Raw genomic sequence first — 13,277 nt, 5'->3', positions numbered from 1 at the left:
TATAATTTAAAGTACATAATGTAATATTCCTTGATTAGAAAGATATTACATTAGCGTCTTGCCACTTCGTCTTGACATGTCATTGCTTTTGCAGGCCACCACGTGACAATGTCGAATTTTGAGTATAACATATATCTATATTGATTTTTTGTTGAATCATATAAAACAAATAAAATGGTAAATATTAAATATTTAAATTAATAATTTATGAGAGTATATATGCTATTCCATACAAAAGTCATACATTATCTTGAAATATATATTGTATTAAAGGTTAAAAAAACATATGTATAAACATGTTAATTTTATTCAATTTTAGTTTTTTTTATATATATTAAATTAGAATAAAAATAACAATTTATAAATTGAGAGAATGAAAATGACAAAGTGGTGTGAAACTTACATATTTCAATTCTATTTCTAACAAAAATCATGCAAGTAAACAAGAGTATTCATTCCCGTTCCCAAATGCTATCATAGTAAACACATCATTAATTTATTTGGAATAGGTTTTACTTCAACATATTTTAATTTAAATTAAAATATATGAGATTTAATATTTATTTGTACCATAGTATAAAGAGTTAGAAGCAAGGATTGAATTATACTATTAGAAAAGATTGGGATTCGATTAAACTTGATTATTTTATTTGAAGTGTTGCATTGTGTTTAGTGCATTAAATGACTAAATGATCTAATAAATAATTAAAAATATGTAAATAATAAAAAAAGATTATACTAAATAAGAGTTTAAAATAATTATTTAATTTAATATAAATGTTAATTAAATAAATTATAAAATAAACACTTCAAATAATTTTAAGAGAATATGCAACTTTAGTGCTATATTCATTGTCTTAAACACAACTTAGTATCATAATTAACACCATTGAATACTAAATCAAAATTGTTCGATTTCACTCATTTTAGAAAATAATGATCTTATAAGAAATTTATAAATATTTTTTTAATTCTTTCATTTAAATTCTTTTTAAATTTAAAATATATTTAAAAAAAAAAAAAGAAGCTATCCTACCATGCATGAGATTATTTTACCCACAATTCTCTATTAGATAAATAATCGTGCATGAATGAGATTATTTTGGAGGACTTATTTATGAGGTCCTTTTAGAGATCCAAATATTGGACTGGACAATGACCAAACGGACCCCTAAGATGCGACGTTTCTCTTTTGATTGAGACGGTGGCTTTCTTTGCTTAATATTTAGAGCTTTTAGAAATGGCAATGGTCGTCATCATTATAAGCTAGTAGATAGACTGTACTGTAGAGACCTCATGGATTGCTTTTTCTTGGTTGTGGAGTAAAGAGTAATTAGATGGATGTGATGTGATGAGATGAAAATCCCTCGAAATTTTCTATGGCAGAATATATGCAAATATTATAAGATTTCTTCTCCAGGTCTCACATATTATTTATTTATTTATTGAAAGGGGTCGCACATATTATTTGGTCATCATCTCTTCTGCTAGACGTCATTTAATTTTTCTGAAAAAAAAAAATTGTGCCGCTAATTTCAGATTAAATGTCATTATAAAATGGAATAAGAGAGAGAATAGATCAGTTAGAAAAAAGGAAGAAGAAAGAGAAGACTGTATTTGTGGCTCCCAACATGATTATTTGCAGCCAAATAAATCATTTTTCAAATTTTTTATTCCACGTGTCAATTACATTTGGATAGTTGAAAATTTCCACCACTATGAATAACTCTACTCTAAATTTTATTTCTCTCTCTCACACACTCCATTCTAAATTTTCTTGTTCCTACTAGTCTAGCTGGCCCATTGTTTTCCACTGATGTGTTTGTTCATTTACCACTCTCATTTCACCTTCTGAATCAAACAAAAACAAAGGTAGGACAATTTTGTTTCATCTCTTAGAAGAAAGTGGAAACAACAACGTTAATGAAATAGGTTTTGTATTTGTTTTACTTATTTAATTTTTGTGATTCTGCAGCACTGGGCTGGGTCTTGCCTGTTATTTATTTTCTCTCTGTATCCAAATATTAATTTTGGCTTCTTTCTTCTCATGCCTACGTTTGCAGCAGCAGCAGCAGCAGGGATTTGAAGTATTGTGATATATTGGTATATGAATGTATTTCCAGTACCTTATGTATGCATGTGTTGTTGGTTTTGGACCTACTAATTGAGTAAATAAAACAATCTAGGTTTGGTTTTGGCTTTCTGAATCAGAGCTATCAAAATGAAAATAGAAAGTTAGTATTGTAAATTTGGTGTTTGGTCTCTACAGATGTGCTCTAAAGTATATTTAAGCTATTCATGCAGATCACCATTTCTGGATTAATATGAAGAATGAAAATCTAGCGGAGTTAGAGAGAGGATGCTATCTTTCTAAGGAAATATCCCGACTATATGCTTTTAATTATGAAGGTTATATTGCATGCATTTGATATTTCATCTTAAATATATTATTTATATATTTATGTAAAACATCGACTTAATTATGCTAATAATTAATAGAAAGGACAAAGGTACAAGATCTCGAAAAAGAAGTTGCAATGTTGAAACAGCGGATCGATGATATGGAAAATGAACAGAAGGTGAGCTTAGACTTATGAACAAGCTCTTAGTCTTTAGATCATTGCTAATTTTTTACTTGTGTTAATATTCTAGTTTGCTGAGGTTTTAAAGCTATTTGCATGATAAATTAATTATTGATGAAACTTTTTCTGCTTTTATATTACGATTCTCAATTGGTAATTGACATCTCCACTGCCAAAGATTATGAAAAAGAACAAGGCAGTTCTACAAGAATCGAGTGAGGATGACAAAGCGCTTATGGGAGCTCTTATTGCAAATGAGCAAAAGATCAAGGATGAGTTGACTGATCTAAGGAGGTTCTTCATTGACGTAAGTGTTAAATTTTTTATTTTATTTTAATATGCTCTCTAGAAATTAACTAGAGGTTAAGATTTATAAATTGCCGCAAACTAAAACAATACTAAACTAATGTATGTTACTTCTTTAATTGACTTTTAGCATTTGAAAGGAAATGTATCAAGTCCTACTCCTTTCGTTGTTAAGAAAATGGGTGAACTCGACTCTCAACCATTCATTCAAGCAATGGGAATATCCAAGGAGGACACCATTATTCATGAAGCTATAGTGAATTGCTCATTATGGAACGAGAATATTAAAGATCCACACTGGCATCCTTTCAAAATTATCAGCATTAGAGGGAAACTTAAGGTATGCTGTGCATGGTTTTGGAAACATATATTTGTTATCAATTGTCCCATGCATACTTAACTAACTTATCTGTAATTTTACCTTAGCACAAGTGAAGATGACAAGATTAATCTTGGATAACTAATACTTTCAGATGTTTGTTTATGTTGTTGAAATGCTGTTTTTTATTTACATATATTATAATACAGGAAGTCATTGATGAGGAGGATGAGAAGCTGAAAGGACTAAAGAAGGAATTCGGTAAAAACGTTCATGAGGCGGTTAAAACGGCATTAACTGAGATGAATGAGTATAACCCTAGTGGTCGTGTTGTTGTACCAGAGCTGTGGAGTGTCGAAGAAAATAGGAAAGCAAGTTTGAAGGAGGTGGCTGCGTATATGCTCGATGGTTCCACTCCTAAGAGGAGCAAACGCCTAAAGTAGATTCGCTATACAGTGTTTCTAATTAAACATTTAATTTTCTTTCCTATTGAACTGTCTTACTAAATCAATTTCTTTTGTTGGTTAAATTATTGCAGGAAGAGAAAGTGAAGTTCATCATATACTTGTACTTGGAACTGGGATTTGGTCTGTGACTGACACCATTATTTAGATATATTTTGGAAACTAGTTTCAAGTTTTATATTGACAAGACTTCAGGATGACCCCCTTTTTGTTCTTTTATGATGGGCTTTTGTTTTGTAATTATGGGTCATGTTTTGATCATCGCCTAAGTACTTTTGAGCATGCTTGTTCTTAATTCATATTGAAAACCTAAGTTTTCTATCTTTCTAATTTTACAATATTCAAATAATTTATATCTTGACTTATGCTTGAACATTAAAATCTAAAATCATGAGAATCGACACACGAAATTACAAGTTTCATAGGCCTTGAAAACTTAATCCTGCTGACTAGTGCTAGGATCCCTGAACCAGGGTAATAAATGTAATTTTACAATACTCTCACGATGTAATTTTACAATATCAAGATGTAATGTTACAATAACAAGTTTAAGATACTGTACTGTCTTTTTCAAAATTCAGTGAATCATTTTACCCTATATACCAAATCCTTTAGTTATAGATGCAAGATCCACATAAACAACCAACAGTTGTTAATCACTAACAATCTTGCTGTACACACAGACTGACGTGAATACTTACTTAAAAAAAATGAACAAACTCACATAACATAAGACTATTTCAGACACAATGGGACTTAATTTGTCATACTGAAAATATTGGTCCTTACAATTTTCCATTTGACAAATTATGGTCAATGACAAAAAAAAATCAATGCAAATCAAAATATTAACCATGCAACCAACAAGAGTTTAGACAAACAGTAAACAGAGTCTTAAACAGCCACAATAACGAACAAAATATAAAAGAGACTGGAGAAACCGTAAACAAGTTTTTAAACAACTAAAATAACAAAAAACAACACAAGATCAAAACAATAAAAGAAGTAATATAAGATCATCTCCCCCTTCATTGAGCATAATCTTTGACCACATTCAGGTAACAGTTGCATCAGATTGCTCCCCCTGGAGAGCTGCAGTTGAATCTGGAGCCTGAGCAATGGCATCAGGAAGTTCTGGTGTAGATGTTGTGGCCAACTCTGTGTCAGCTAGAGGCACTGTAGATGAAACTGGGGGCACTTGAGATAAGACTGGAGCAAGAGAAGTAGACTCCCCCTGGATAGGAGTCGAAGACTCAGGAGCTACTGAAGACTCACCAAACGAGTCACGATGAAATGCAGGAGGAGAGACATCGAGCGAAGGGTTAAACTGAGAGCCATACTTAGTCTGAACAACCGTATCTTTGACAATCTGAATAAGCTTGTACATAGATGCCTCAAAAGCCAATTGTCGCTTCTGATCTTTCTTGTAACGCTTAGTGAAGTCCTTGAACTCGATATACAATTGTTCTTGCCAACTGGAATTAGAAAAACCCTTAAACAAAGGAGCTTTAAGCTTAGATGGCTTCGAAGAAGAAGGAGCAGTGGAATAAACCTTCTTGTTGAGAACTGCCATAATTTTTTCAGACAAAACAGGATTCGCAACATGGAAGTCATGTGTGGTCAATGGTGGTTTTGTAGGCTGAATAATTTTTTGAATCAACCTTGGATAAGGAAACTTGTTGCGTGTACTAGTGGAGGAAGCCACATCAAAAATTCGATCATAGATGAGACTAGACAAATCAATGGACACTCCAGTTCCCACAGCATACAGAAATTTCCCAATCTCAAGTGTAACAGAGGATATGTGAGAATTGGGAAACCAATTATATAAGGCCACTCAATGAAGGACTCTATAGAATGGAGTCGACTTTGTTACAGGAATATCATGATTCCCCCAAACATAATCAGACTGGCCAGTTAGAACTTGACCCATGGTAGTTTGAATTGGAGTGTAGGATTTATTATATGCAGGTTTAAGTACTTTTGGAACTTTGAGTACACGGGCTATAGTGGATGCTGCAAATTTTATACGACTACCTTTCACAAAAGCAGTAAGAAAATCTTCATTCTCCCCATCTAAAACAGACTTATCTGGATTAGCATAGAACTCCCTAATTAAAATGGGATGAGGAGACACCAATTTGGACACTGTATGAACCCAATGCCTAGACTTTAAAAGTGCAAATAAATCAGGAAAATCCTCCAAAACAACAGAGTATTAAAGCCACAATTCTCTCACAACAAACCATCTTTGATAATGCGACGCCTTAGTAGCATCTACAAAGTAGTGAATAGAGGTAGGATCAACAATAGACACAGAATCCTTAGGGCCACAAACATGCTTGGATTTTTTAGGAGAAAGTTCAAACTCAGGGTCTTTGGACTTACATTTTGGAGCAGAGGATTTTTGGGAGGTGATGAAACAGACACTTTTCCTTTTCTTTTGGACAGAGCAGGGACATGGGGTTTGGGTTTTGGCTTGATTCCAGACCGTGTCTTGGGATGTTTGGGTCATGACTGCTTAGACACACAAGGCGAGTTAGGAGGGGAAGGAGCTGGTGGGTTAGTGTTTGGCAATGGAGAGGACTCACCAGGTGGAGACGATGACACTACAGAAGAACGAGTAACACGTTTTAGTGAAGACACAGAAACAGATTGAGAAGACTTACCTGCGAAACAATGCGGCTGTGAATCGACCACCCCAGCCTTAGGACTGCCACTAGGAGCAGACTCAGTCACCACCTCAGGAAGAGACGTCAACGGAGAAGATGGAGACAACTCAGCGACAGTTGGCGGAACCGAAAGTATGGCCAGAGCCAAACTAGGGTCAAGATTAGGGGACACAACCTGATCAGGCTATGTGGCAACTGCAGAGGCCCCAGACGCCTCCACAGAAGGAGGGGCAACCACCTCTGGAGAAGGAGAAACAGTTGCATCAGCGACGGGAGAAGGTTGGACAATCGAACGGCGGCGATTGGCTATTTTTTTTATAATGCCAAACACGTTTAGGGTTTCTGAGATTAGAGCACTGTAAAAATAACTCACACAAGCTCAAGAGATGTTATACTTATAGAAAGACCATTTGAATTCCCCTACGAGTGATTGACCGTGCATGAAAAAATGTTATTTTTTTAAAAACGCACATAAAAAAAAAACACCAAAGCCCATAAAAAAAGAAACCACAGTAATATATGAAAGACCAAACATGACATTTGTAAAAAAATGAAACAAGAAGAAAGTCTAAAGAGCCAATATAAAAGAAATATTCACACTTGAATGGCAGTAGAGATTTATTAACAACAACTCTGATAAGCTCAACATGTATGCAAAAAAAAAAAAAAAACTTATCTGGCCAAAATATATACACCATGCTTGCCAAAAAAAAAAAGAAGAAAAGTTTGTGATTTATACACCCTGAAAAACACTACTTAAGTAAGAACACAATTTTTTTCTTAACAAGAGATTTGAGCCACTATTTTCATTTGTGTGTGAAAAAAGACCTCATGTGGACCAAGAAGCACTAGGAATCATTAACTGATCCACTCACTTAAAAAAAAAATTATTTTATTTATTCTCTTTTGACAACAGACACTCTGAGTTTTCCAAATACCCAGCACTGGCTTTCACTCATCATCAGAGATGTAGCCATCTCCCTTTTTTTATTTTTCTCATCAAATACCAAAAGGAGGAGCAAACTCCTCAGGGCATATGATGGTACAAAGGAAGCTCTTCCCATTGCATCCAATAATGGTAGCCTTTTGAGCTGGAGAAAATAAATGCTCAATTCTAAATCTTGAAAAAAAAAATTGATGTGATTAAATAAGCACTGACCAATAAAGAAGTAATTCACACAAACAAACAAAAAAAATTGGCAAAGCATGAGAAACAAAAATGTGACCAGACGTGACACCAAACCTCTCAGATGGTGCAGAGACCAATGCTGGTTCATAAATGTTCATATGTTTGAGCATCAAGAGCTGTTGTAAACAGATCTGCTAACTAGGCATTAGTGGAAACATGAGAAATTGTTAGCAGTTTAGACTTAACCATGTTTCTAATGAAATGATAACGTATGTCAATGTGTTTGGTCCTTGAATGTTGAACTGGGTTTTTTGAAATGTTAATGGCGCTTGTGCTATCACAAAAGAGCGTCAATGACTTTTGGGGATAGCCATAATCAGTGAGCATCTTATTGAGCCAGATGAGCTGAGTATAGCAGCTGCCAGTCGCAATGTACTCTGCCTCAGCAGTGCAGAGTGAAATAGAATGTTGTTTCTTGCTAAACAAGGAGACCAAATTGTTTCCTATATAGAAACAACCCCCAGAAGTACTTTTCCTATCATCTAGAGATCCTGCCCAATCAGAATCACTATACCCCACCAAGGACATATTTGTATCACATGAATACCATAAGCCAAATTCTATAGTCCCAGCAAGATATTTAAAAATACGTTTGACAGCAGTAAGATGAGACTGTTTAGGATTGGCTTGATAACGAGCACATAGACCAACACTAAAGGAAATGTCAAGACGACTAGCTGTGAGTTACAACAAGCTTCCTATCATGCTACGGTATAGGGTTGGATCTACGCGGTCACCAGATTCATCTTTATTCAGTTTAGAGGTGGTGCCTATAAGAGTGCGTGCATGTTTAACTTAAGTGAAACCAAAATTTTCTAACATGGACTTAGTATACTTGGACTGAGAAATAAGCATTCCCTGATCTGATTGCTTAATCTGAAGTCCTAGAAAATAAGATAAATCTCCTATTAGACTCATCTCAAACTCACTTTGCATAAGTTCCACACATCTATTAACCCCACTCTCACAAGTTGACCCAAAAATTATGTCATCCACATATATCTATGCAACAAATATTCTATCAGTTAGATACCTGATAAAGAGAGTATTATCAGCACTACCACAGGTGAATCCATTTGACAAAAGATAGGCAGTAAGTCTGTCATACCATGCACGGGAGCTTGCTTTAACCCATATAAAGCCTTTTTCAATTGGAAAACATGGCCAGGGAACTGAGGGTCCTCAAAACCTTGAGGTTGTTTCACATAAACTTCCTCTTGGAGAATCCCATTCAAAAACACATTTTTTACATCCATTTGATGCAATTTTATTCTCAGATGGCATGCTACTGCAAGAAGTAACCGAATAGATTCCAACCTTGCAATTGGGGCAAAGGTTTCTTCAAAGTCAACTCCTTCCACCTGATTGTAGCCCTGTGCTAGTAACCTTGCCTTATTCCTTATTACTGTTCCAAACTCATCTGATTTATTCTTGAAAATCCATTTAGTTCCAGCAACATTAGCTCCGTCAGGTAAGGGTACTAAGATCCACACATCATTTCTTTTGAATTGAAATATCTTGTCTTGCATAGCAGCAAGCCAAAACTCATCTAAAAGAGCGTCCCTGACACTTTTTGGCTCAATCTGAGATAAGTAACAGGCAAAAGCAATAATATTTTGTATTTTTCTTCTTGTGACCATGGTGGCATTTGGATTTCCAATAACAATATCAGGTGGATCAGCTTTTTGAATCCAGGACGGTGGTCCATTCTTATAAAGCTTTGCATGTTGAGTCTCCTTTGGCAGAGCACTGGTGACTTCTTCATCACCATTGGAGCTGCTAGTGTAATTCCCTGAAATCCTTACTGCGGTTTAATGGTTGGATTAGTAGGTTAGGAGGGCCATAACTGTTTAATTATGCCATTAACTGATTATATGCATGTTTATGTGAATTATATTATAATATGATGTTATATGCATGCATGTGGGTCCACATTTGATTATTAGGGTGTTTTGATAATTTGGCCGTTGAGGGCATATTTGTGTATTTTGGTGCATATTGTGAGTTATGGATGAGATCACATTATTATGGAGATATATTCGAGCTATTCGACATGAGACGGTCTTATATTATAAATTAGTGGTTTTGTCATAACGGGGTCATTTATTGGGATATTGAGTAATGAGAATGTTATTTGATGATAAATTGGGAGTTATTGAGATCAGGAGGAAATTCTGGAAGTTTTTACTATAATGTCCCCGAGGGTATTTTTGGGACCCCGAGCACTAGGTTTTATTTGAGGTTACTTAAGCTTGAAGTAGCTTGTCAGATAGAATAGTACATTAGAAAACACTTTCTCTCTTCCCGTTAGTTCATTTTACCGTTCGAGGCATTTTCGAAGAAATCTTCAGTTCTAGGAGTCAGAATCAAGCGAGGATCGAGGCATAGTGATCCGAGGAAAGATTAAAAGCTTCTTGACCGAAGGATTTGACGAGAAACAACCCAATCAAAGGTAATCTAAGTTTAAAGTTTTGAGTTTTTAGAGTTTTTAAGCTTTGAATTGGATTTTGTGAATCGTTGAGTTTTCGGTTCGTTTGAGCCTCGGGATTTGATTGTTTTGGATCATTGGGGAGTTTGGGAACTTTTATTTTTGGATTTGGAAGTGTTTAGGTGTGTTTTTGGAAGGTTTGGGATGAAGGAAATCGAGTTCTTGGATGGTTCTGGGTGGGGGGCCGCGACTCTATTCTTGGGCGTCGCGACCTAAGCTCGAAGAAGGAGCTTGGGAGGTTTTGGCCTTGCTGGGCGCCGTGGCCCTTGCTCCTGGTGTGGATGGGGGCCGCAGCTCAAGGTGCTAGGGCCGCAGCTCTTGGGTGGTTTTGAGGCCGTTAGAGTGTTTTGATCTCTGGAACTTGGTTTTAGGTCTCGGGATTGTTCCTACTACCTGGATTAGTGGGGATTGATGTCCTGGAGGCTAGATCTTGGTTTGGGAACCTTTGTTTTTAATTTTATTGATGGTTTCCCATATTTGGTTATGACTAGATGACCGCTAAAGGGATAAAAGTCAGATCGTTCTCAAGGGTCGTTCTTTTATTTATTCTCGCTCGAATCAAAGGTAAGAAAACTGCACCCTGTGTATATGACATGTGCGATTGTTGTCGAGAAATGTTGGTTGATAATTGTGGACATTGATTGCATATTAAATGTTTAGCAGAGCTTGCTTACTTGTTTATGGTACTGATTAGTCAGGGACGACACTGGTCGCATACTACTAACCTATGAGTCAGAAACGGCATAAGCGTCCTGAACGCAGGGTCGATAAAAGATTAGATATAATCGATATCAGCGTTGAATGACTCTAGAGCATTATGCTGGACCGACCCTAAGGTCGATTAAACTTATAAGCGCTTGACTAGTCTAAGACTAGTTACTCAGAGCCAGAGCCAAAGGCCTAGGTGACAGCTTGTCACATGGCTAGGGAGCGGAATCCCATGGTTATGACTCTATGGTTATGCGATAGGTTATATTGGTGACTAGTTAATCGAGCACCTATCTTGATAAGTGTGGATGCCAAAAATCCACCAAAAAGAAACTCTTTAGTCCCTGGTTGGAACATAAGGATAAGGGTCGCTTATTCATGCTATTGGGCTTGAGCCTGTAGGCCTTGTTGAATACAGGAGATCATATCATGAGAAAAAACACATTATGAGCCACAAGGTTTGACCCTGCTAAGCTAAGGGGCCACAATGAATACTGCAAGAGGATAGGTGCACAAGGCCCCCACATAGTGAGGTCCGACGTGCCCGCGCAAGGCTGACATGCTCATGGGTCAAGATGCACTCATACGCGTGAATGCTGCCAAAGACGCCCGGGACATACACCTATGGATGCTCAATATTCCACGCTTATAAAAGACCCAAAGAACGCACTTAGACCCCCATACGCCTACACTCTCATTGGGTCCTCGGGCCATCAGGCACACGCCCCCAGTGAGGCCATCAGGCACGCACGCCTCCTAGCGAGGCCATCAGGCACACGCCCCCAGTGAGGCCATCAGGCACGCACACCTCCTAGCGAGGCCATCAGGCACACGCCCCCAGTAAGACCATTAGGCGCACAAGCCTCCTAGCGAGGCCATCAGGCACACGCCCCCAGCGAGGCCATCAGGGACACGCCCCCAGCGATGTCCTCATGTGCGTGCGCCCCCAGCAAGGCCGTCAAGCACGCACCCCCAGCAAGGCGCTCATGCGCACGCGCCCCCGCGAGGCCCGTGGGCCACCATCTTCTCGGGAGGCCGTTGCACCATCGCGTCACTAGTCTAGATCCATGCCGCAAGGAGAAAAGTATAGCTAGGCCCCTCGCCACTAGGAGCCTTGCAAGGCACAGCCAGTGCATGGGTCATTACTGCCTCGCATCTATGCCTTGCAAATGAGGGTCACATGGCATTGATCTCATGAGGTACGGAGTCCACTGACGAACTGAAAGGAGCTAGATTACGGACATAGTACCCACGTCAGATAAGTAGTGGAGGTACGAACAAAGTACCATCTGTTGTCCTCACCAGCCACTCCTCTGACACTCGTACCAGGCAGGTAGTGGAGGCATGACCAGGTACAGAAGGTGAGGTGCTCCCATGATCTCTTACCTTGTACCAGAGCCGACACCACTACCCCTGGAACCACTCTCCTGTTAGTGTACTCGTGTACCATCTGGTCCCCTGGACCACCATGTACCCAGGGCCATTAGAGCCTACTATAAAATGAACCCCACTTCCACAGAGAAGGGGGTTGGAAAATTCATTGTATGCAGAGGCTATTAAGCAATATACATTTTTCACTCCATTGTTCATCTGTGTTTATCCTTTCATAAGTTAATTCTAAGTTCTTATCTAAACTTCGCCGCATTTACCTTTAAGTTTTCCGACCTAATTTCGTTGACGATATTTCACTGTCAACAGTTTGGCGCCGTCTATTGGAAGAACAAGCATCAAGCCAGTGTTCTTCCATCATTCCCAGCAAAGAAAGATGCTAAGACGTTCAAAACGCCTATGGCAAATACAAGATGATGAGGTTCTCCGGGATGAAGTAGAGCGGAGGGCTACCCAGAAAGACCCCCCTCCGCCTAAACATGGAGGCAGACCGGAGGAGTCTCTTCCCCCAAGGGAGGAGAAGGAAGCCTCATCTCCGACCATCCGGCCTGACGGAGGTCATTTGGAGCCGCCAGTGCATTCACTTCACCGGCCTCTGGTAGCACCACGCTCAGGCCACCAAGACCCAGGTCCATCAACGCACGGGCCAAGCAAGAGTCTCGGGGTACGCTCGATAAGTTCAGGCTCAAGGACTCGCCTCTACAGGGATGAGATTCTAGAGTTACATAAAAAGACTCGAAAGCTGGAAACCCAGTTAGAGAACATGCAAGAGGTTTTAAATGACCTATTGCGAGGAAAGTCAAGCACACCCCCTCCTGCGCGTAAAGGGAAGGAGCATGAAAAATGGGAAAGCACTGTCCCCGTAGATGATGGGGGAACCCAACTTTCCGCCAGTAAAACCCCCCAGACAAGGTATCAGAGGGGACCTAGGCCAACGAAATGTCCCCAGAAGCAAAGGCGGAGGGAAGGTGATGGTCGTAAGAAGGAGGCCAAAGTCCCCTCAAAAGAAGCACCCCCTGGCCTAAGAAAAGAGCCCCATGGAGAGAGGTCAGAAGTAAGAGACGTACCACCCGCGGTTCCCCCGAGGGACACAACCCAGGCAAGGGATCAGCCCGAGAACCTGCAAAACTCCTTATGCAAAAAGAGGAGGGGACTAGACA

The 13,277-nt window shown here is 38.7% G+C and overlaps 1 protein-coding gene across 8 annotated transcripts; it reads left to right on the top strand.

Moving 5' to 3' along the window:
- The first annotated feature begins 1,721 nt into the window (after positions 1-1,721).
- Positions 1,722-4,001, top strand: LOC133794812 (factor of DNA methylation 5-like). Of its 8 annotated transcripts, none has more exons than XM_062232234.1 (8): positions 1,722-1,872; positions 2,067-2,103; positions 2,305-2,409; positions 2,500-2,579; positions 2,761-2,889; positions 3,019-3,228; positions 3,417-3,646; positions 3,746-4,001. In XM_062232234.1, exons 3-8 carry the CDS (start codon positions 2,325-2,327, stop codon positions 3,756-3,758), a joined length of 747 nt encoding a protein of 248 aa, XP_062088218.1. In that variant the 5' UTR covers positions 1,722-1,872; positions 2,067-2,103; positions 2,305-2,324; the 3' UTR covers positions 3,759-4,001. The 8 variants fall into 8 exon arrangements, with proteins under 8 accessions (XP_062088218.1, XP_062088221.1, XP_062088217.1 ...); XM_062232237.1 differs by having other exon boundaries at positions 2,293-2,409; XM_062232233.1 differs by having other exon boundaries at positions 2,064-2,103.
- Positions 4,002-13,277: the final 9,276 nt, after the last annotated feature.

Source organism: Humulus lupulus, chromosome 8 (genome assembly GCF_963169125.1).
Source record: "Humulus lupulus chromosome 8, drHumLupu1.1, whole genome shotgun sequence".
Taxonomy (NCBI): Eukaryota; Viridiplantae; Streptophyta; class Magnoliopsida; order Rosales; family Cannabaceae; genus Humulus; species Humulus lupulus.
Note: the sequence above shows the minus strand (reverse complement) of the source record. Positions and strands in the feature narration are given on the sequence as shown.

Bases quoted from the DNA above. Each gene is read 5' to 3' on its own strand.
- LOC133794812 (XM_062232234.1), top strand. From the start codon at position 2,325: ATGAAGAATGAAAATCTAGCGGAGTTAGAGAGAGGATGCTATCTTTCT. The intron at 2,890-3,018 runs GTAAGTGTTAAA...ATTGACTTTTAG, and splicing joins TAAGGAGGTTCTTCATTGAC to CATTTGAAAGGAAATGTATC. The intron at 3,229-3,416 runs GTATGCTGTGCA...ATTATAATACAG, and splicing joins GCATTAGAGGGAAACTTAAG to GAAGTCATTGATGAGGAGGA.